General features: G+C 48.8%; 1 protein-coding gene across 1 annotated transcript in view; it reads right to left on the minus strand.

The window, feature by feature from the left end:
• NCOR1 (nuclear receptor corepressor 1) overlaps positions 1–23,715 on the minus strand; it is a 190,892-nt gene that overhangs the window by 24,199 nt on the left and 142,978 nt on the right. The window contains 6 exon segments of the mRNA XM_087702874.1: positions 982–1,235; positions 5,127–5,210; positions 8,451–8,591; positions 13,676–13,847; positions 16,824–16,921; positions 19,115–19,219. Of these exon segments, the coding sequence (XP_087559000.1) occupies positions 982–1,235; positions 5,127–5,210; positions 8,451–8,591; positions 13,676–13,847; positions 16,824–16,921; positions 19,115–19,219 (854 nt within the window).

Here is a 23,715-nt window from a genome sequence, read left to right on the forward strand (position 1 = left end):
TGGCTGGGGGTGGCCATCTGAGTGGTGCCAGGGGGGAGCACTTGGGTGGGTGTGGCCATCTGTGCTACCAGGCGGGCAGAGCTGGGTCGATGTGGCAATCTGAGTGGTTCCAGGTGGGCATGGCTGTGTGGGTGTGGCCATCTAGGCTGCTATGTGGGTGTGGCTGTGGCCATCTAGGCTGCCATGTGGGTGTGGCCATCTAGGCTGCCATGTGGGCGTGGGTATGTGGGTGTGGCCATCTAGGCTGCCATGCGGGTGTGGCCATCTAGGCTGCCATGTGGGCATGGCTGTGTGGGTGTGGCCATCTAGGCTGCCATGTGGGCGTGGCTGTGTGGGTGTGGCCATCTAGGCTGCAATGTGGGTGTGGCCATCTAGGCTGCCATGTGGGCGTGGGTATATGGGTGTGGCCATCTAGGCTGCCATGCGGGTGTGGCCATCTAGGCTGCCATGTGGGCATGGCTGTGTGGGTGTGGCCATCTAGGCTGCCATGTGGGCGTGGCTGTGTGGGTGTGGCCATCTAGGCTGCAATGTGGGCGTGGCTGTGTGGGTGTGACCATCTAGGCTGCCATGTGGGCGTGGCTATGTGGGTGTGGCCACCTAGGCTGCCAAGTGGGTGTGGATGTGTGGACGTGGCCACTTATGCTACCAGTTGGGTGCAGCTATGTGGGTGTGGCCATCTAGGCTGCCATGTGGCCGTGGCTGGGTGGGCGCGGCCCTGTGAGTGGCTGGGTAGGCGTGGCTGGGTCATAAAGTGTGAAAAAAAGATCGTAAGTCCATTTCCCCCCTTTGAACGGTCACTAAATGGACTGTCGTAAGTCGAGGACGACCTATATTAGAAGAACAGACAACCTTGTCTATCTGGGATCTGGACGCCTGTCCTGAATAGGAACGAGGCTTTGTGACCTCCACCACCCCTTCCAAATCTCTTTTTAAAAAAAATTCCTCCAGGAGGATCGGAGGGTTCTCTGACGTTTTGCTCACCTGCGAGATGGAGCCTTCGATGATGGGCCGGACGCCGGGGACCATGTCGGGGTTCTTCTGGCTCTCCTGATTCAGCAGCTCCTGCCGGGGGATTTCGTGGATGGAGCGGCCCATTTCCTTGATGGTGGTGACCCCATCGTAGAGCTTGCCCTTGGCGATGGCCCCCTCAAAGCCCCTCATGGGCGGAGATTCCCTCTTGATCTTCGGGTACTTGAGTCCCATTTCGTAGCTCTCCGCCGTCGACCGCGGGGTCCCTTTCGTTGGGAAAGAGAGACACGCGGGATTCAATTAAATTCAATTTATTACACTCAAAGACCAGAACAAATTTTTAAAAAAAGCACTCAGTAAATACACAATTAAAAATTCTGGAATCAAATAATAAACAGGTAACAGATCCAGGATGAAATACAGCCTGTCAATTACACATGGTGGAACTCAGGGGTGTCAAACTCGACCCAGGGGCCGCATCCAGCCCGTGGGGTGCTTAAACCTGGCCCACGGGATCGGCCTGGGAACAGGTGAAGGACCAGCCGGTGGTGCCTCTCCCGGAGAAAATGAAGCACCGTTTTCGCTGGCAGAGGGCTATCGAAACAAACTCAACACAAAACAAAAAGATAAACGTTTCTTCCCCTTTTGCATCTGAGCACGCAAGAAGGGACTGGAGAGGAGAGAGGGAAAGAGGAAAGACAAAGAAGGGAAGATGGGAAGACAGCAAGGAAGGGAAAAGAAGGAAAGAGAGGAAGGAAGGAGAATGAAGGGGGAAGGAAAAAGAAGAAAAAGACAGGAGGATGGGAAGAGAGGAAGGAAGGGGAAAGAGGGGAAGGAAGAAGAAAGGAGAATGAAGAGGGAAGGAAGGAAAAGGGGGAAAAGGAAGGAAAGAAAGAAAATGAGGGGAAGGAAGGAAAGAAAATGAGAGAAAGGAAAGGAAGGAAAAGAAGGGAAAAGGAAGGAAGGAAAGAAAATGAGGGAAAGGAAAGGAAGGAAAAGGAAGGAAGGAAGGAAGGAAGGAAGGAAAGAAGGAAGGAAAAAAGGAAGGAAGGAAGGAAGGAAGGAAGGAAAGAAGGAAGGAAGGAAGGAAGAGCTAAGGCAGGACTTCCCTGATACCCCCCCACTCTCATTATCATTTATTTCCTTCCTTCTTCCCTCCCTTCCTCCACTCTCTCCTTTCTTTTTCTCCTTTTTTCCTCCCCTCTTCCTTCTCCTTTCTTCTTTCCTTATTTTTCCTTCCTTGCTCTCTTCCCATTTTCCCTTATTTTTCCATTTCTTTCCTGTCCCTTCCTGCATGCTCAAATGCAAAAGGGAAAAAAAAAACATTTTGAGTTTGTTTTGATAGCCTTCTGCAGCGAAAATGTACCTTGCCGGAGGGGGGGAGAGGGCATGTGCCTCCCCCCCCCCCCAAGCTCGGTTTTCACCACAGCCCAGATCTAAGCACCCTGCGGGCCAGATCCAGCCCCCGGGCCATGAGTTTTGACACTCCCTCCCTAGACGATTTGAGGCAAGTGGCAGTCGAGTCTCTTCTTCAAAGCCTCCAGTGATGAAGCACCCACGGATTTGAGACTGGAGAGATCTGGAAAAAACTTGGGGGGCTGGAGAAAAATTCTACCATTGGAGGAAGATAAGTCCCAACGCGACTCCAGGCGTTCCCCAATGGGGGAAGAGCTGGGCCTATATCTAGTTTCCTAGATACAGCACACCTGCCTCCTCTTCCTCCTCCTCCCTCTCGAAAGGGACGTTTCTACTGCCTATCTGGCTGGTATTTCTGTCTAGGGACATAGCCCCCCCTGGTATTGCCTGAAGCCTGAATATCCAAAATGGGTCTCCACGATGTAGAAAAGATGTGGAGACTCTGGAAAGAGTGCAGAGAAGAGCAAGAAAGAGGATTAGGAGACCGGAGATTAAAACACATGAAGAACGGTTGCAGGAACTGGGTATGTCTAGTTTAATAGAAAGAAGGACTAGGGGAGACATGATAACATCTTCCAATATCTCAGGGGTTGAGACAAGAGGGAGGGCAGGACAAGAAGCAATGGGTGGAAACTAATCAAGGATAGAAGCAACCTAGAACTAAGGAGGAATTTCCTAACAGTCAGAACAATTAATCAGTGGAACTCCATGCCTCCAGAAGTTGTGAATGCCCCAACACTAGAAGCCTTTAAGAAGATGTTGGATAGCTATTTACGGTATAGGGTTGCCTGCCTAGGCTTGGGGTTGGACTAGAAGACCTCCAAGGTCCTTTCCAACTCTGCTATTGTATTGTAAAGTCAGACCCCCTAAAAGAAGACCCTTAATCCTGACCCCGGAAGGAGGACCCGTGGTCTTGAGCAGGGAAGGTAAAGTAAGTGTGTGTGTGTGTGTGTGTGTGTGTGTGTGTGTGTAAAAAAAAGGCACAGCCCTGAAGCTGCCCTTCCTCGGAGCGGTGGGAAGCCCCTTCCGCTTGTCCTCATTTTCTGTGAAGAAGGGGGGTCAAGAGCAGAACCAAAAAGGGAACCCCCAGTCAAGGGCGCTGACGCCAGGCGCCATTTGTGGCCTCCGCCTGCTTATCATTGCCGAAGGCGGAGCAACCTGCGAGATGCCACGGGAGAAGGAAGTGCCCTGGAGGCAGATCTGGCTGCGGCCAAGGTGGCATCCGGAGAGAACTGGATGGCTGCCACCAACCTGTTGATGCCCGGTTTCTCAAGGGCGCTTCTAATCTTAAAAGACGCCCACACGGGTACATGGGTGTCCTCCCTGGGATTTCCACAAGGTGTTGGAGGCTCTTGACAGGTGCCCCCTTTGAACCGCCACGAAAGGCTTCTCTGGGGTTCCTGACTCTCAAGGAAACTTTTCCTCTCAAGTATCCGAAGGAGAGAAGAGATGGGGGGAGGAGGAGGAGGAGGAGGAAGTGGAACATGGGTCTTTCTTCTTACCTTGCATTATTGAACCTGACAACCCAGTCCTCTCCTTCATGTCGGAGTGGCTGCCATGCAGGCGTGGCTGTGTGGGTGTGGCTATATAGGCTGCCATGTGGGCGTGGCTGTGTGGGTGTGGCCATCTAGGCTGCCATGTGGGCATGGCTGTGTGGGTGTGGCCATCTAGGCTGCCATGCGGGCGTGGCTGTGTGGGTGTGGCTATATAGCCTGCCATGCGGGCGTGGCTGTGTGGGTGTGGCCATTTAGGCTGACAGGTGGGTGTGGGTGTGTGGGTGTGGCCATCTAGGCTGCCATGTGGGTGTGGCTGTGTGGGTGTGGCCATCTAGGCTGCCATGCGGGCGTGGCTGTGTGTGTGTGGCCATTTAGGCTGACAGGTGGGTGTGGGTGTGTGGGTGTGGCCATCTAGGCTGCCATGCGGGCGTGGCTGTGTGGGTGTGGCCATCTAGGCTGCCATGTGGGTGTGGCTGTGTGGGTGTGGCCATCTAGGCTGCCAGGTGGGCGTGGCTGTGTGGGTGTGGCTATATAGGCTGCCATGCGGGCGTGGCTGTGTGGGTGTGGCCATTTAGGCTGACAGGTGGGCGTGGCTGTGTGGGTGTGGCTATATAGCCTGCCATGCGGGCGTGGCTGTGTGGGTGTGGCCATTTAGGCTGACAGGTGGGTGTGGGTGTGTGGGTGTGGCCATCTAGGCTGCCATGTGGGTGTGGCTGTGTGGGTGTGGCCATCTAGGCTGCCATGCGGGCGTGGCTGTGTGTGTGTGGCCATTTAGGCTGACAGGTGGGTGTGGGTGTGTGGCCATCTAGGCTGCCATGCGGGCGTGGCTGTGTGGGTGTGGCTATATAGGCTGCCATGCAGGCGTGGTTGTGTGTGTGTGGCCATTTAGGCTGACAGGTGTGTGTGGGTGTGTGGGTGTGGCCATCTAGGCTGCCATGCGGGCGTGGCTGTGTGTGTGTGGCCATTTAGGCTGACAGGTGGGTGTGGGTGTGTGGGTGTGGCCATCTAGGCTGCCATGTGGGCGTGGCTGTGTGGGCGTGGCCATCTAGGCTGCCAGGTGGGCATGACTGTGTGGGTGTGGCCATCTAGGCTGCCATGGCTGTGTGGGCGTGGCCATCTAGGCTGCCATGCGGGTGTGGCCATGCGGGTGTGGCCATCTAGGCTGCCAGGTGGGCGTGGCTATGTGGACGTGACCATCTATGCTACCAGTTGGGTGCAGAGTGGAACATGGGCCTTTTTTCTTACCTTGCATTATTGAACCCGACAACACGGTCCTCTCCTTCATGTCGGAGTGGGGACTCCCTTGGGGCACAGCCCGGCAGATTAAGCCTAAAAGAGGGGGGGGGGGAGAAAAGAAAAGGAAGTTACCGAAAACAGCCTCTCTCTCCTCTTTCAATTGTCCCAAAGATGCTTTTCCGAGAGGCAAAGGGGACTTTCTTGCCTTTTGGCTTGAAGACGTTTCCCTTCTCGGGCGAGGAAGCTTCTTCAGTTCTGAACTGGAGAAGCTTCTGGAATGAGAAAAGTCTCTGAGGAAAAAAAAAAGAACTAAGGAAGGCCTTTTGGAAAAGCACCTTTGGGACAACCATGACCTGGATGATGGAGAATCTCCACAAACTTTGATATCTAGGGTGTTTTAACGAATTCCTGAGGAAGCCAGTACTTATACATTTATCCTTAAAGATACTTGGAAGGTTTGTTTTGTCTAAATAAAAAAAAACACCACAGCATCTGTACGTTTCTGGCCAGCTAAGACACGTCAAAATTTAACAGAATGTGACAGAATGGAAGAGTTGGAAGGGACCTTGGAGGTCTTCTAGTCTGACCTCCAGCTCAAGCCGGAGGCATTTCAGACAAACGGCTGTCTAGTCTCTTCTTGAAAATCTCCTCAACTTCTGGTGGCAAGCTGTCCCACTGGTTAAATTGTTCTGTCAGGAAAATTCTCCTTAATTCCAGGTTGCTTCTCTCCTTGATTAGTTTCCATCCATTGTTTTTCGTCTTGCCTTCTGGTGCTTTGGAGAATAGCTTGAGCCCCTCTTCTTTGGGGCAGCCCCTCAAATACTGGAAGACTGCTATCATGTCACCCCTAGTTCTTCTTTTCATTAAACTAAAAGTAAAGGTTCCCCTGGCACATACATGCTAGTCGTTCCCGACTCTAGGGGGCGTTGCTCATCTCCGTTTCTAAGCCGAAGAGCCAGCGCTGTCCGAAGACGTCTCTGTGGTCATGTGGCTGGCATGACTCAACGACGAAGGCGCACGGAACGTTACCTTCCCACCAAAGGTGGTTCCTATTTTTCTACTTGCAATTTTTTACCTGCTTTCGAACTGCTAGGTTGGCAGAGGCTGGGGCAAGTCACGGGAGCTCCCTCCGTTACGCGGCGCTAGGGATTCGAACCGCCGAACTGCCGACTTTTCTGATCGACAAGCTCAGCGTCTTACCCACTGAGCCACCATGTCCCTCTTCATTGAACTAGACATAACCAATTCTACCAACTGTTTTTCATATGTACTAGCCTTCAGTCCCCTGATAACAGAATAACAAGAGTTGGAGGGGACCTTGGAGGTCTTCTAGTCCAACCCCCTGCTCAGGCAGGAAACCCTACACCATTTCAGACAAGTGACTTGTCCAGTCTCTTCTTAAAAGCCTCCAGTGATGGAGCGCCAACAACATCTGGAGGCAAGTCAAACCACTGATTAATTGTTCTAATTGTCAGGAAATTCCTCCTGAATCCCAGGTTGCTGCTCTTCTTTATTAATTTCCATCCATTGGTTCTTGTCCTGCCCTCAGGTGCTTTGGAGAATAGCTTGGCTCCCTCTTCCTTATGGCAGCCCCTCAAATACTGGAAGATGCTATCATGTCTCCCCTGGTCCTCCTTTTCATTAATCTAGACCAGGGATCTACAACCGTGGCAGCTTTAAGACTGGTGGACTTCAACTCCCAGAATCCTTCAGCCGGCTTTGCTTTAAGACTGGTGGACTTCAACTCCCAGAATCCCTCAGCCGGCTTTGCTTTAAGACTTGTGGACTTCAACTCCCAGAATCCCTCAGCCGGCTTTGCTTTAAGACTGGTGGACTTCAACTCCCAGAATCCCTCAGCCGGCTTTGCTTTAAGACTGGTGGACTTCAACTCCCAGAATTCCTCAGCCGGCTTTGCTTTAAGACTGGTGGACTTCAACTCCCAGAATCCCTCAGCCGGCTTTGCTTTAAGACTTGTGGACTTCAACTCCCAGAATCCTTCAGCCGGCTTTGCTTTAAGACTGGTGGACTTCAACTCCCAGAATCCCTCAGCCGGCTTTGCTTTAAGACTGGTGGACTTCAACTCCCAGAATCCCTCAGCCGGCTTTGCTTTAAGACTGGTGGACTTCAACTCCCAGAATCCCTCAGCCATCTTAGCTTTAAGACTTGTGGACTTCAACTCCCAGAATCCCTCAGCCGGCTTTGCTTTAAGACTGGTGGACTTCAACTCCCAGAATCCTTCAGCCGGCTTTGCTTTAAGACTGGTGGACTTCAACTCCCAGAATTCCTCAGCCGGCTTTGCTTTAAGACTGGTGGACTTCAACTCCCAGAATCCCTCAGCCGGCTTTGCTTTAAGACTGGTGGACTTCAACTCCCAGAATCCCTCAGCCATCTTAGCTTTAAGACTTGTGGACTTCAACTCCCAGAATCCCTCAGCCGGCTTTGCTTTAAGACTGGTGGAGTTCAACTCCCAGAATCCCTCAGCCGGCTTTGATTTAAGACTGGTGGACTTCAACTCCCAGAATCCCTCAGCCGGCTTTGCTTTAAGACTGGTGGACTTCAACTCCCAGAATCCCTCAGCCGGCTTTGCTTTAAGACTGGTGGACTTCAACTCCCAGAATCCCTCAGCCGGCTTTGCTTTAAGACTGGTGGACTTCAACTCCCAGAATCCCTCAGCCGGCTTTGCTTTAAGACTGGTGGACTTCAACTCCCAGAATCCCTCAGCCGGTTTTGCTTTAAGACTTATGGACTTCAACTCCCAGAATCCCTCAGCCGGCTTTGCTTTAGGATTTGTGGACTTCAACTCCCAGAATCCCTCAGCCGGCTTTGCTTTAAGACTGGTGGACTTCAACTCCCAGAATCCCTCAGCCGGCTTTGCTTTAAGACTGGTGGACTTCAACTCCCAGAATCCCTCAGCCGGCTTTGCTTTAAGACTGGTGGACTTCAACTCCCAGAATCCCTCAGCCGGCTTTGCTTTAAGACTGGTGGACTTCAACCCCCAGAATCCCTCAGCCGGCTTTGCTTTAAGACTGGTGGACTTCAACTCCCAGAATCCCTCAGCCGGCTTTGCTTTAAGACTGGTGGACTTCAACTCCCAGAATTCCTCAGCCGGCTTTGCTTTAAGACTGGTGGACTTCAACTCCCAGAATCCCTCAGCCGGCTTTGATTTAAGACTGGTGGACTTCAACTCCCAGAATCCCTCAGCCGGCTTTGCTTGAAGACTGGTGGACTTCAACTCCCAGAATCCCTCAGTCTTAAAGTTGCCGAGGTTGGAGCCTTGTGGCCTAGACATCCCCAATTCCTGCAAACAAAGAGGGATTTGCTAGCCAAGCTTACCTTCCAAAGGTGTTGAGACAGGAGATTCTCTCATTGACATGCTCTGTTTGATGTTTCCTTCCATAGCTTCATATGTCCGTTTGAGGCTCATATCGTGAGCCGTCCTTGGACTCCGCGTTCCTTCCCGGACGTTCTTGATAGCTGTTGGGAAGCAGGAAGAGAGACCCATGGAAAAGTGTTTCGTTTGGGATTCAGAGTCCCAAGGAAAAAGCAGACAAAGGAGGAGATTCCCCCCCCCCCCCAAAAAAAGAAACCACAAAATAGTAAGGAAAGGAGGAGAACAGGGAAAACCCTGGGGAAAGTTGCTAGAATAAGTATATACTCTGGAAAAAAAGAGACAATAATCACAAAAATAGGAAAAAGAAAAAGAAGAAATTGGGGAAAAGGGGGAGAAAAAGGAAAAAGAATTAAAACTGGGATTTTGGGGAGCCCAAGAGAAAATGGCTAAAAGAAGAAGAAAGGGGAAAAAAGAATTACGTTAGCAGACTAAAGAGAATAGTAGTAAGATGGTTATGTAACTAATTCAGAAATAAAGAAATTATAGCAGTGTTTCTCAACCTTGGCAACTTGAAGATGTCCGGACTTCAACTCCCAGAATTCCCCAGCCAGCGAATGCTGGCTGGGGAATTCTGGGAGTTGAAGTCCGGACATCTTCAAGTTGCCAAGGTTGAGAAACACTGAATTATAGTATATTGTTAAATGTAGAAAAAAAAAATGGAAAGAAATGCTCTCTAGGTTTAAATTGAATTGGAGGATATACACACACTGTTTGTAGCAAAATATATCAATGGAGAAAAACAAGAAATGAAAATTGGGTGAAGCTGTGAAGGGGCGACGGAAGATATTGTTTATGTAGTAAGAAAAAAAAATAACCATAAAGATGAAAAATAATGGGAGAGAATAATTTGGCTGAAAGTGAAAACAAGACTATGATGTGAAAAGGACTATGTAAATGAGAGGAGGTAAAAGAAAAAACTCAGACAATGCTTTGTTTCTATAATATGTGTAATTTGTATTAAGAAAAACTTAAATTGGGGGGGAAAAGTGTTTTGTTCGGATTCTCCCAGGGAAAATGGAGATACTTTTCGAGGGAAGGCAATTTCGGTTGCTCCGGCTTGAACCGGAGTCTTCGGTGGTCTCTGAGTTTGGTGGGGAGGGTTTTTTGCGGATGTTTCATAACCCAACTAGCTATCAACATCAGTGCTAGAGAAGAGCAGGAGGAGGAAGAGGACTGGGAGAGGAGGTGTTCTGACCGAAGCTTCCCAAAATTACGAAGCAGACTCCTTGTCCCGACAAAAGCCCCTTTTATTAATTGACTGTGAATTCGGCTCCTTCCCATCCAGCAAAGTCTTTCAAGGGAGGATTTACAGTCACAGACCTCATCTGGCTTGGAGAGCTGCCAGGCCGATCTCTGCAGAACTTGGCCAGGAGCCTTGGAGAGTCACCAACCAATTAAGCCAACCAATTGTCTCCTGCAAACTCCACTCCCCTTTCGCTCCTCTTTTATTCCCTCTGGGAGGGGCCATTCACCGTCCACCTGTAGCCTTCCTCCCAAGTCAAACTAATTGCCTCCTGCAAACTCCACTCCCCTTTCGCTCCTCTTTTATTTCCTCTGGGAGGGGTCATTCACCGTCCACCTCTGGCCTTCCTCCCAAGTCGACCCCTGTTCTTTAGCTGTTCCCTTCCTCTGGCAACTCTGCACATGCGCACAGTGGGAACAGGCTCCAGCTGTTCTTCTGCCTCACTGATGACTGACTCTGTAGGCAGCTGATGACTGTCAGACGTCCTTGGCCCCCTCTCTGCCTCCGACACAGAGCCCTTATCAGAGCCTTCCCCAGACTCCAGGACTGGCCCAGGTTCCTCCCCAACCTCCTCACTGCCCGAATCTGCCAGCACTGGCTCCGAGTTTCGTTGCTTCCTAGCAGATGTTACATGACCCAACTAGGTAACACCATCAGTGCTAGAAGGGAGTGGGATTCGCTCTCTGATTATATACAGTGGCTTGCATTCTCAGTGCTAGTGGAAGTGGGGTTTGTCAGTTAGACAAGTACACTTAAGAGAGATTTACATACTGGTTACAAGAGGCAACAAAAAGGCTAACAAGGAAACAAAAATACCAAAGCTCTGATTCTCCTCCTCCCAAACCCCACTCCTTTCTAGCACTGATGATGTTACCTAGTTGGGTCATGAAACGTCTGTAAGAAAACCATCGAGCTCAGAGAGCACCGAGGATGCCAGTCTTCCTCTTCCTCTTTTTCTTCCTCCTTCTCCTATCCCCTCCTCCTCCATTCCACAAACCCCCTCTCCCTCCAAGCACTGATGATGTTACCTAGTTGGGTCATGAAACGTCTGGAAGAAAAACACCAAGCTCAGATCACCAAGAATACCAGTCTTCCTCCTCCTCCTCCTTTCCTTCCACCTTTTCTTCCTCCTCTTCCTCTTCCCCCCCCCCCCAATTCCACAAACGCCCTCTCCCTACAATCACTGACGATGTTACCTAGTTGGGTCATGAAACGTCTGCAAGAAAACCATCAACTTCAGAGAGCAACAAGGACCCCACAGTCCTCCTCCTCCTCCTCTCCACAATTCCACTCCCTTCTAGCATTGATGATGTTCCCTACCTGGGTTATCAAACGTCTGCAAGAAAACCACCAAGCTCAGAGAGGAACAAGGATGCCAGTGTTCCTCTTTTTCTCCCTCCTTCTCCTATCCCTTCCTCCTCCATTCCACAAACCCCCTCTCCCTCCAAGCACCGATGATGTTACCTAGTTGGGTCATGAAACGTCTGCAAGAAAACCACCAAGCTCAGAGAGCACTAAGGACCCCACAATCTTCCTCCTCCTCCTCTTCCTCCTCCTCTTTGCAAACCCCCTTCCCTTCTAGCACTGATGTTGTTACCTAGTTGGGTCATGAAACGTCTGCAAGAAAACCACCAAGCTCAGAGAGAACACAGGGACCCCACAGTCCTCCTCCTCCTCTTCTCCTTCCCCTCCTCCTCTTCTTCCTCCTCCTCCTCCTCCTCCTTTCTCTTTCTCCCTTTCTTCCAATTCACAAGCCTCACTCCCTTCTAGCACTGATGATGTTACCTACTTGGGTCATGAAACATCTGCCAGAAAACCACCAGGCTCAGAGAGAACACAGGGACCCCACACTCCTCCTCCTCCTCTTCTCCTTCCCCTCCTCCTCTTCCTCCTCTTCCTCCTCCTCCTCCTCCTCCTTTCTCTTTCTCCCTTTCTTCCAGTTCACAAGCCTCACTCCCTTCTAGCACTGATGATGTTACCTAGTTGGGCCATGAAATGTCTGCAAGAAAACCACCAAGCTCAGAGAGCACACCAAGGACCGTGGGGAGCGTTCATTTTCCTCGAGGGTCCAGCTTTGGCTGGGCCTTTCACCCAAGGTGTGCCAAGAAGGCCGCCATCCCGCTGGTGGGGAGATTGGCGAGTGGGGTGTTCCGTGACTTGGGTCGCGGCTGCGCCACACCTCTTTTCCTGCTGCGCAAAGAGCTTGAAGGACCTTCAGTCCTGCAGTGACTTTCATACGAAAACAGCACCAGCGCAGGCCGTGGCAATGCAAACCAGCATGGGCTGTCACCCCATCGGAGTATAAAATGCACCTTTTCTTCCCCTATGAGAGCGTGGAAATGTCGGTGCGTCTTAAACACCGAATGCAGCCATTTTTGGCTTCCTGAAGATCCCATTTTTGTGAAAGACAGGCTGTTTCTCTCCGTGGCACAACAAAACCGCGCTTGACTAAAGCGCGCCCGATTAAACCGCGTCGCTGACATCATCAACAGGGCGACAACAGCGAGCGCGGAGAAAAAAGGGCGCTTTAAATAGCGCTTTGAAAGCAAGCCAATTCAAGTTAAGGTAAGGGTTAGGTTTAGGTTTAGGGTTAGGTTTAGGGTTAGGTTTAGCGTTAGGTTAAGGGTTACGTTTAGGGTTAGGTTTAGGGTTAGGTTTAGGGGGTTAGGGTTAGGGTTAGGTTAAGGGTTAGGATTAGGTTTAGCGTTAGGTTTAGGGTTACGTTTAGGGTTAGGTTTAGGGTTAGGTTTAGAATTAGGTTTAGGGGTTAATTTTAGGTTTAGCATTTACAGCGTGCTTTTTTCTCCGCACTGTTGTCGCGCTGTGATAACGTCAGCTACGCGGTTTCGTCGAGCGCCCTTTAGTCAAACGCGGTTTTGTGGTGGAACCGTTTCTCACCAAAAGGGGGGTGGTTTGCTTTCTCCCACCCCTAGAAGAACTCAGCAGGTTTTAGCAAGACTGGGCGAAGGGAAATATGCCCCCGTTTTGGTGAAAAACGGGGGCCTTTTTGCCTTTCCCCCAGCCGTGCTGAAGCCTGCAGAGTGCTCCTGGGGGCCGGGGAAGACAAAAACTATTTTTTTTTCTTACTTACCTCTTCGAAATCTTGGTGCGTCTTATACACCTGTTGAGTCTTATAGTCCGAAAAATACGGTACCTTGGGTGGATTGCGTGCACGTAGGAGAGGGGGGGGGGACAGGAAGACGGGGCACAGGAGGGTTTAAATGGTGGGGTGGGGGGTGGGGAGTACGGAATTACAGGCTTGGCTTTAATTCACTCGTGTTTTTGCACTTCGTTGGAAGTTACCGGAACAGGCCTATAAAGATTACCATACTTTTCGGAGTATAAGATGCAGAAAAGAGGCTGAAAATCTGGGTGCGTCTTATACACTGAATGCAGAATTTTTGGCCTCCCAAAAACCCCGTCCCCTTTGCAAAAATGACCGTGCAGATGAAGCTTTCAGAAAGCTCCTGGGGGCTGGGGAGGGCAGAAATGAGCGAAAAACTGGCCATTTTTTGCTCAATTTTGCCCCACCCAGCCCCCAGGAGCACTCTATAAGCTTCCCAAAGGCTTTCCATACCCTTTTTTTTGACAAACGGGCCAGTTTTCATGAAAAACAGGCAGTTTTTTCCTTGTTTTTGGCCTCCTCAGCCCCCAGAAGCACACTACAAGCCTCCTAAGGGCTATTCACGCCCTTAAAAAAAAACGGGCCCCTTTTTGCGAAAAACGGGCTGTTTTTAAGAGGTCTGCAGAGAGCAAAAACTTTTTTTTTTTTTAATTTGCCTCTGCAAAACCTTGGTGCGCCTTCTACTCTGAAAAATACGGTACATTGGCCACAAACTCCCTGCTTAGTGGTCTTCTTTCTGTTCTTCTTTGCCTGGATGGAACCTGACAGGCCCAGGAGCACCGGAGGATTTGAGCACTCACCATCGTAAGTAATGATGTGGCCACTTTTGCCCTCGTAGATGACGTGGCCTTTGGAGGTGGCAGCCTCTTCTCGGCTCTTCTCCAGACCGCTGTCCTCGGTAGCCAGACGGGTGATGGTTCCTTTGAGCAGAACGTCAGCTGCAATTCCAGCCTGGGGAAGGCCCGGGGTTCCCTGTAAGGGGGGGGGGGGAGGAACATGTTTTAATCCCCTCCGAAAAGATAATGCCAGGCCTCCGAGCCATCTTTTCTTTTGGAATTCTGGGCCCGCCACACTTTCTACGATTCGTTTTCTGTTGTGGCCCAGCAGGAGCCGTTGGAGCTGCAAACAGACTCCGACTGCGAGGGGCTCTATGAGTCGGCTCTGGAAGAGGTGGAGGACCCTGGACAGGGTTCAGACTCCGAGCAGGGAGCAGAGAGGCTGGTTGGCCACCAGGAGGCGCCTGAGGCGTGGAGCAGCGGTGAGAGCCAAAGGGAGTTTGTCCCTGACGTCAGGCCCTGGAGCAGTGGGGAGGAGCTAAGGGAGTTGGTCCCGGACGCCAGGCAAAGGCGGGCAGATAAGCGCTGAGAGCAACTGCGCAGATACAGAAGATAATTGGACCCAGGTGGTTATAATTAGGCTCCTCCCAAGAGAGTATATAAGGAGAGACTTTGGGAGGAGGCTGTTTGCAGGATTCAACTAATATACCAACACTGGAGAAGCTCTCGTGTGTATTTCTTATCTTGGATTGCTGCCAAGGTCTTGTCGGTGTGTTAATTTGGATTGGATTGGATTTGGATTTATTACATTTATATGCCGCCCTTTTCCCCGAAGGGGACTCAGGGCGGCTCACAATTCAGTCAGGGAAGGGGGTACAGACAGGGAATAAAAGACGAACATAACAATACAATTTAAAACACACAACAACCATACCATTCGAGGAGGGGGGGCAAAAGCTCTTTAGCCCCAGGTCTGTCGGAACAGCCAGGTTTTAACGGCTTTGTGGAAGGCCTGGAGGGTGGTGAGGGTTCGAATCTCCACGGGGAGCTCGTTCCAGAGGGTCGGAGCAGCCACAGAGAAGGCTTTCCTCCGGGTAGTCGCCAGTCGGCATTGGCCGGCGGATGGAATTCGGAGGAGGCCTAATCTGTGGGATCTGATCGGTCTATTGGAGGTAATTGGCAGCAGGCGGTCTCTCAAGTACCCAGGTCCAATACCATGAAGGGCTTTATAAGTGACGACTAGCGCCTTGAAGCGTATCCGGAGACCAATAGGCAGCCAGTGCAGCTCGCAGAGGATAGGTGTTACGTGGGTGAACCGAGGTGCACCCACAATCGCTCGCGCGGCTGCATTCTGGACAAGCTGAAGTCTCCGAATGCTCTTCAAGGGCTGCCCAATGTAGAGCGCGTTGCAGTAGTCCAGTCTAGAGGTCACAAGGGCACGAGTGACTGTTGTGAGGGCCTCCCGGTTCAGGTAGGGACGCAACCTAATTTACTGTGAATAAATTGTCTAGCAGTAATCTTGTGTCGGAGTGCCTCACCGTACGGAGGGAGGAGGGGTCAGAACAGTTTTTTATTGTGGGAAAATGGGAGAGGGGGGATTATACACAGTTGTGTGATATGTAGCCATAACAACATTCTTCTTAGAAACTCGAGGTCATCCTTTGTCTCTGCGCCTGGCTGGAACTGGATGGGTGGACTCTGTCTTCGTGGCGGTGGGAGATTGGACCATGGGATGGACTTGTGGGTGTTGGGGGCGGGGTCTTGAACATTCAATTCAGGTTTTCCCAGCTGTACCAACATAGCTCTCTTGATAAACGGGAACTTTGAGGAAACGTTTGTCTCGGACTCTGATTTACTTTCGGATGCTATTTGGAACCCTGACAGATTAATTGGGGGCAAGGGGGGGGGGGCAACTGCCCATGGGGAATTGCTGATCCTGATTGTAGCAAGGAGAGAAGGAGAGAAGAACGCAGACAGAGCCAGCTACGAGGGAGGAGAGTAGAATGGACTAGAATAGCAGAGGTGGAAGGGACCTTGGAAGTCTTCTAGTCCGACCCCCTGCTTAGGCAGGAAACCCTATACCACTTCAGACAAATGGTTGTCCAATCTTTTTCTTAAAGACTTCCAGTGTTGGGGCATTCACAACATCTGGAGGCAACTTCTGTTCCACTGATTCATTGTTCTAACTGTCAGGAAATTCCTCCTCATTTCTAAGTTGCTTCTCTCCTTGATTAGTTTCCACCCATTGCTTCTTGTTCTGCCCTCAGGTGCCTTGGAGAATATTTTGACTCCCTCTTCTTTGTGGCAACCCCTGAGATATTGGAACGCTGCTATCATGTACTCCCCCCCCCCTTTCACAAGGCACACCTGGGGACTGAGCTGTAAGGAGGTGCCAGTGGGAGGAGCATTTCTCTGGAACAAATGTTGAATCTGCGAAGCCTTGTGTGAACTTGCTGACGCCTGGCTAAACCTGGCTTAATGGACTACTCGCAGCCAGAGGCTGCTGGAATCCTGCATTCAGTTTTGGTCGCCACAATGTAGAAAAGATGCGGAGACTCTGGAAAGAGGGCAGAGAAGAGCAAGAAAGAGGATGAGGGGACTGGAGGCTAAAACATACGAAGAACGGTTGCAGGAACTGGGTATGTCTAGTTTAATGAAAAGAAGGACCAGGGGAGGCATGATGGGAGTCTTCCAATATCTCAGGGGTTGCCCCAAAGAAGAGGGAGTCAAACTATTCTCCAAGGCACCTGAGGGCAGAACAAGAAGCAATGGGTGGAAACTAATCAAGGAGAGAAGCAACTTAGAACTGAGGAGGAATTTCCTGACAGTGAGAACAATTAACCAGTGGAACAGAAGTTGCCTCCAGAAGTTGTGAATGCCCCAACACTGGAAGTCTGTAAGAAGATGTTGGACAACCATTTGTCTGAAGGGGTGTAGGGTTTCCTGCCTAGGCAGGGGGTTGGACTAGAAGACCTCCAAGGTCCCTTCCAACTTTGCTATTGTAGAAAAGGTGCTTTGCTCCAGGGCTTGTAGTAAATGTGGGGACGTTTGGGGGCACAGTTGGAGCAATAGAGGCAGTTAGACCTGTTCTCTGGCTGTGTTGCTTTCGTGCCACGCTCCGGGTCGTCCCACAAAGCCAGTGGGGAAGCCAGGTGAAGCAAGGTGGGAATACCTGAGTGATGGAGCCACGCAAAGCAGGCATCGCTTCCATGGAAACCTTGCAGGTGGGGGTCCCCCGAGTGATGCTCCCTTCCTGGATGGTGTTTGTACCTGCAGAGAAGTGGAAGAAGGGAACAATGGTGAGGATGGACCTGCAGATGTGATGAAACCAGCTGTCAGGCCTGCATATTCCTCTTGGATCTCTGTCCTGCCACACTTTCTATTCTTCTACTATGCGTTTTCTATTGTGGGAAAATGGGAGGTGGGGATTGTATGGAGTTAGATGCTAGGTAGCCATAACAACATTCTTTCTAGAAAGCCAGGGTCATCCTTTGTCTCTGCACCTCTGCACCTGACTGGAACTGAATGGATGGAAGCTGCCAACGTGGCAGTGGGAGATGGGACCATGGGATGGGCTTGTGGGTGTGGGGGCAGGATCTTGAACTTTCAACTGGGTGGGGAAAACCGGGAAACTTTCAGATTCAGGGTTTCCCCAGATGTGCCAACGTAGCTCTCTTCATCAATTGGGACTTTGAGGAATCCTTTGCCTCGGACTCTGATTTAATTCTGGATGCTATTTGGAACATCGAAGCCAGCTACAGCAGGGGTAAACTCAATTTCATTCAGGGCTGGGGTTGACCTCGGGGGGGGGGGAGGGGGCTGTGCCCGACTGGGCAGGCATGGCCAACTTGAGGCCATTCATTCGGCGTGGCTGACTGGGTGGGCGTGGCCAGCTTGATGCCACTTCCCAAACTGCTGGCATGTCTTCGCACTTAGACTGGATTGAAGCCACGCTGGCTGGCCCCTTATGTTTTCCAGAATGGCCCCGGGGGTCAGATCCGACCACATTGTGAGCCGAATTCGGCCCCTGGCCTTTGTGTTTGACACTTTGTTTTTACAGCAGCCATAACTTCTTTTTATATATATCAATATTTTTAAACATAAAAATCATCTTTGCAACATTTCTACATCACCAAACATCCATTATACTTCTTTTATCCGTACATATATACCTTTACATGTCTATATCTATATACAATACATCTTATATCCTTCTATGTGCATATATTTCTCTTATATTTATCATTCTGTACTATTTTATATAAAACTTTTCTGACATTTCCCCCCTTTTGTTAATTCTGCGTTTTTGTTTTTTTTTCTAATTTCTTAATCCTTTTCCCACGGCTTTATTGCTTTCTTATTTTTTGCATCTTTTCTCTAGCCATTTGTACCATAAATTCTATATTAAACACAATACAATGCAATACAATAGCAGAGTTGGAAGGGACCTTGGAGGTCTTCTAGTCCAACCCCCTGCCTAGGCAGGAAACCTTATACCGTTTCAGACAAATGGCTATCCAGCATCTTCTTGAAGACTTCCAGTGTTGGGGCATTCACAACTTCTGGAGGCAACTTCTGTTCCACTGATTAATTGTTCTAACTGTCAGGAAATTTCTCCTCAGTTCTCAGTTGCTTCTCTCCTTGATTAGTTTCCACCCATTGCTTCTTGTCCTGCCCACAGGTGCCTTGGAGAATAGTTTGACTGCCTCTTCTTTGTGGCAACCCCTGAGATATTGGAAGACTGCTATCATGTCTCCCTTGGTCCTTCTTTCCATTAAACTAGACATCCCCAGTTCCTGCAACCGTTCTTCATATATTTTAGCCTCCAGTCCCCTCATCCTCTTTGTTGCTCTTCTCTGCACTCTTTCTAGAGTCTCTGCATCTTTTCTACATCGTGGCGACCAGAACTGGATGCAAATATTCCAAGTGTGGCCTTACCAAGGCTTTATACAGTGGTATTAAAATAATACCGCTTTAAAATAATAAAATAATACTCAGATTCTTCTTTGTCTTTTACTTCTTTTGTGAGTCTCTCCATTTTAGTGCATTCTATTAGTTTTTTTAAATCACATTTTCTTCTGTTGGTGCATTTTTGTTTTTAGCAGTTCTGTGCGTATATGATTCTTGCTGCCGTTATCACATATAATATTAAGTATTTGACACTTCTGAGCTACAGGTAGTCCCAATTTAACACATCCCCCACCAACACTGATAGAGCCAGCCATTGTGCATAAACAGAGAGCAAACCCCACTTCCTTCCAGCCCTGATGACGTTACCTAGTCGGGCAAGGAGACGTCCACAAGAAAACAATCCGGCTCAACCCTCCATTTCGTTGTATTTATTTTGCACAATGGCAATAAAGGCTCTACGACTAACGGAGCACCACGGACCCTGCAGAACAGGACGTACTCAAGAGCATCTCAAGAACAGACGGTTTCTTCCTCAGTTCAAGCTGGGCTTACCTCGAACGACTCCCTCGTGCTGAGCCCTGACTAACAAGCCTTCGGGCTGTTGCGAATTTTGGCTCCGGGGTGAAAATTCCTCTTGCTTGATGTAAGGCAGGGAAGCTTCAAAGAAAGCAAGGAGATCTTTTAAGATACACACCACCCACTCCAAGCATTTTCATCCCACACAGCCACAGAGTATCCAAGCCTATGTCAGTTGGATCTTGGCTAAGGGTCCTAATTTCAGTTGGATCTTGGCTAAGGGTCCTAATTTCAGTTGGATCTTGGCTAAGGGTCCTAATTTCAGTTGGATCTTGGCTAAGGGTCCTAATTTCAGTTGGATCTTGGCTAAGGGTCCTAATTTCAGTTGGATCTTGGCTAAGGGTCCTAATTTCAGTTGGATCTTGGCTAAGGGTCCTAATTTCAGTTGGATCTTGGCTAAGGGTCCTAATTTCAGTTGGATCTTGGCTAAGGGTCCTAATTTCAGTTGGATCTTGGCTAAGGGTCCTAATTTCAGTTGGATCTTGGCTAAGGGTCCTAATTTCAGTTGGATCTTGGCTAAGGGTCCTAATTTCAGTTGGATCTTGGCTAAGGGTCCTAATTTCAGTGGGATCTTGGCTAAGGGTCCTAATTTCAGTGGGATCTTGGCTAAGGGTCCTAATGAAGCCGAGGTGGCACAGTGGTTAAACGCAGCACTGCAGGCTACTTCAGCTGACTGCAGTTCTTCAGTTCGGCTGTTCGAATCTCACCGGCTCAGGGTTGACTCAGCCTTCCATCCTTCCGAGGTGGGTAAAATGAGGACCCGGATTGTTGTTGGGGGCGATATGCTGACTCTGTAAACCGCTTAGAGAGGGCTGAAAGCCCTATGAAGCGGTATAGAAGTCGAACTGCTACTGCTGTTGCTATTTCTTAAACATTAACCCCAATCCTGGGACCCAGGCCTGCCCAGAAGGCCACTAAAGAACTGTGATGGCCCCAGGGGTTAGAAGCAGTGGTGAAATGGAAATGTTTTTGCCACCGGTTCGCTGGGCATGGCTTGGTGGGCATGGCTTGGTGTTGGTGTTGGTCATGTAACTGGGTGGGCGTGGCCAACTTTTTAAAAATTTTAAAATAATTTTTTTACTACTGATTCGCCCGAACTGGTAGTAAAAAAAGTGCTTTAAGAGGGAAAAGAGGGGAAAGGTTCATTTGTGCTGTGCGATCGTGGGAACCTTTCTTCCCCCCACTTTTTAAAGGATTTTTTAACTACCAGTTCGAGCATACAGGTAGCAAAAAAAAAATCTTTAAAAAGTGGGGGGGGGGAAAGGTTCCCACGATTGCAAGGCACAGCTGACTCTCACGGAACCATTTCCCCCCCCCCACTTTTTAAAGCATTTTTTTTCCTTCATTTTTTTAAAGCATTTTTTAAAAATGACACTATACAAGGAAAACCAGTACAAAATGTTTTACAGATGGCACCTGGCATCATCAACGTTAGCTAAAATTTCAACAAATGCCTCCCCAAAATGCTGGAAATGCGAATCAATAGCAGTTAGACTTATAGCAGTTAGACTTATATACCGCTTCATAGGGCTTTCAGCCCTCTCTAAGCGGTTTACAGAGTCAGCATATCGCCCCCACAGTCTGGGTCCTCATTTTACCTACCTCGGAAGGATGGAAGGCTGAGTCAACCCTGAGCCAGTGAGATTTGAACCGCCGAACTGCAGATAACAGTCAGCTGAAGTGGCTGCAATACAGCACTCTAACCACTGCGCCACCTCGGCTCATATCAATACACGGAACATATTATCATTTATGGTGGACTTGTGAGGAGGCAAAAAAATTTTTGGGAAAAAGATCAAAAATTGGCTGGAGGCAATAATAGGGGTTAAAATAGAATGGAAACCTGAAGTTTTTTTAAATTAGGAATTATGTCGGTGAAATGCAAAAAAGAAATCCAGTATTTAATACTACATATACTTACAGCGGCAAGGATTGCCTTTGCCCAGAAATGGAAAAACAAATTAATCCCAAGCGAAGATGAAATAATAAGAAAGGTTATATAGTAAAGAAATCCAGGGAAAGGAAGAATCAGAATTCTACCAGATATGGGATAAATGGTATAGGTGGATGGAGGAAAGAAACAAAAATCAATGAAGGAATATAACAAAACTCAAAAAATAATAGTTATGAGTAAAATAAGAGGGTTAAGAATGGTGAAATCTAAATGAAATACAATAGAAGGGGAAATAATATAAGGTGAGCGGTATCGATTGATAATTGCTATTAGAAAGAACAGGAAGCTCCTGTTCGTATTGTATTGTATAAATGTGGTGTACATCTAATTTGTGTGTGTGTGTGTTTTATATGTTTGTTAATAAAAATCTTTAAAAAAAATTAAAGCACTTTTTTTTCCTGTTGGTTCGGACAAATTCTTTAAAAAGTGGAAAAAATATTCCCATGTTCGCAAGGCACAGCTGACTGTCATGGAACCTTCCCCCCACCCCCCCACTTTTAAAGCATTTTTTTCCTGTCGGTTCGAGCAAAGAGGCAGGAAAAAAATGCTTTAAAAAGTGGTGGGTGGGTGGGAAACTTCCGACGATCGCGGGACTCAAAGCTGATCCGCGCGATCCTTGGAAGCTTTTTTTTTTTCTTTTAAACTACGACAATCGTCCCGGTTAGGAATATAATGTTACAAACAACTCCTAATGGATATGGGAATTGACATACGAGAGCCTATTGTTGTTTATGAAGACAATCAAGCAGCAATTCAGATGGCATCCAATCTTGCTGTAAAAACTAGGTCAAAACACCCTGATATAAGATATCTGAATGCAAAGCAAAGTGTGAATAGTAAATTAGTTTCACTAGAAGTATTGTATGTCTGAAGATAACATCGCAGATCATTTTACCAAAGCCCAAGGTGCTATGAAACATAAACGTTGTTGCGAGGAATACGGATTAAGATTGTAAGATTTATATATTGTCCTACCCGAAAGGGAGAATGTTAGGAATATAATCTAACGGTTGGGTTGGCAATATATAAAACATGTAGCAATGCTGTACCTGTTTCTTTAAATCATACTGTAAAATGTGATTGGTTGCTGTTTCCTCAATTGGCCATAAGAGGGAGCCAGAATGACTGTTAGTTCTCTCTGTTTGTTAGATGCTGGGCTGATCTGATCTGAGTGTTTTGGAAGCTGGCTGTTAGAAAGTGCCGTGAGCTATTTTAAGTTTTGCAACTGCTAGCAAACTTTGAGTACCAGACTGTTTATATGATACTGGACTATGTTATTTGGATTATCCCTTAACTGAAAGACGTTGATGACTGACTGTCTTATCCGTGTATGACTTGGACTGTTTGATGGACTCTGATACCTCTATTTCCACGAAGGTAAAAGCCTATTTAAACTGCAGTGCCTCTGTATGCTGGTTTGTGTGTTCTCCAACACAACTCTCACGACGCTTCTCTGAACGTACTCGCTCTCCCAACGGGGAGCTTACCTAACAGTCCCTACTGGTTTGTGCGAAACGATGCGAACCGGTAGCATTTCACCCCCGGTTAGAAGGCAGCATTGCAGGCTAAACTCTGCCCACAGCCAGGAAGTTCGATCCTGACCGGCTCAGGGTTGATTCAGCCTTCCATCCTTCCGAAGTCAGTAAAATGAGGACCCGGATTGTTGGGGGGCAAGAGGCTGACTCTGTAAACTGCTTGGAGAGGGCTGTAAAAGCCCGGTGAAATGGTTTATGTCTAAGTTCTATTGCTGTTACTTACTTACTTCATTCCTTCCTTCTTTTCCTTCTTTCTCTCCCTCCCTTTTCTCCTTCCTTTCCTTCTTTCTCTTCTTCCCTCACTTTCTTCCTTGCCATGATGGCGCAGCGGTTAGGATGAAGTATTGCAGGCTGACTATGCCCACAGCCAAGAGTTCAATCCTGACCGGCTCGAGTTTGACTCAGACATCCGTCCTTCTGAGGTCGGTAAAATGAGGACCCAGATTGTTAGGTGCAAAAGGCTGACTTTGTAAACCACTCAGAAAGTACGTATAGCCTTATAGGACAATATAGAAGTGTAAGTGCTATTGCTTCCGTCCCTCTCTTTCTCTCCCTCCCTCTTCCCCTTCCTTCCTTCCTTTCCTTCTTTCTCTCCCTCCCTCTTCCCCTTCCTTCCTTCCTTTCCTTCTTTCTCTCCCTCCTTTTTCCCCTTCCTTTCTTCCTTTCCTTCTTTCTCTTCCTCCTTTTTCACCTTCCTTCCTTCCTTTCCTTCTTTCTCTCCCTCTTCCCCTTCCTTCCTTCCTTTCCTTCTTTCTCTTCCTCCTTTTTCACCTTCCTTCCTTTCCTTCTTTCTCTCCCTCCCTCTTCCCCTTCCTTCCTTCCTTTCCTTCTTTCTCTCCCTCCCTCTTCCCCTTCCTTCCTTCCTTCCTTCCTTTCCTTCTTTCTCTCCCTCCCTCTTCCCCTTCCTTCCTTCCTTTCCTTCTTTCTCTCCCTCCTTTTTCCCCTTCCTTCCTTTCCTTCTTTCTCTTCCTCCTTTTTCACCTTCCTTCCTTCCTTTCCTTGCAATGATGGCACAGTGATTGGAATGCTGTATTACAGGCTGACTCAGCCCGCAGCCAGGGGTTCAATCCTGATTGGTTCTCGGTTGA

This window comes from Thamnophis sirtalis, unplaced genomic scaffold (assembly GCF_051295495.1).
Source record: "Thamnophis sirtalis isolate CommonGarterSnake01/CBP01778 unplaced genomic scaffold, rThaSir2_p1.2 scaffold_17, whole genome shotgun sequence".
In the NCBI taxonomy this organism is placed as follows: Eukaryota; Metazoa; Chordata; class Lepidosauria; order Squamata; family Natricidae; genus Thamnophis; species Thamnophis sirtalis.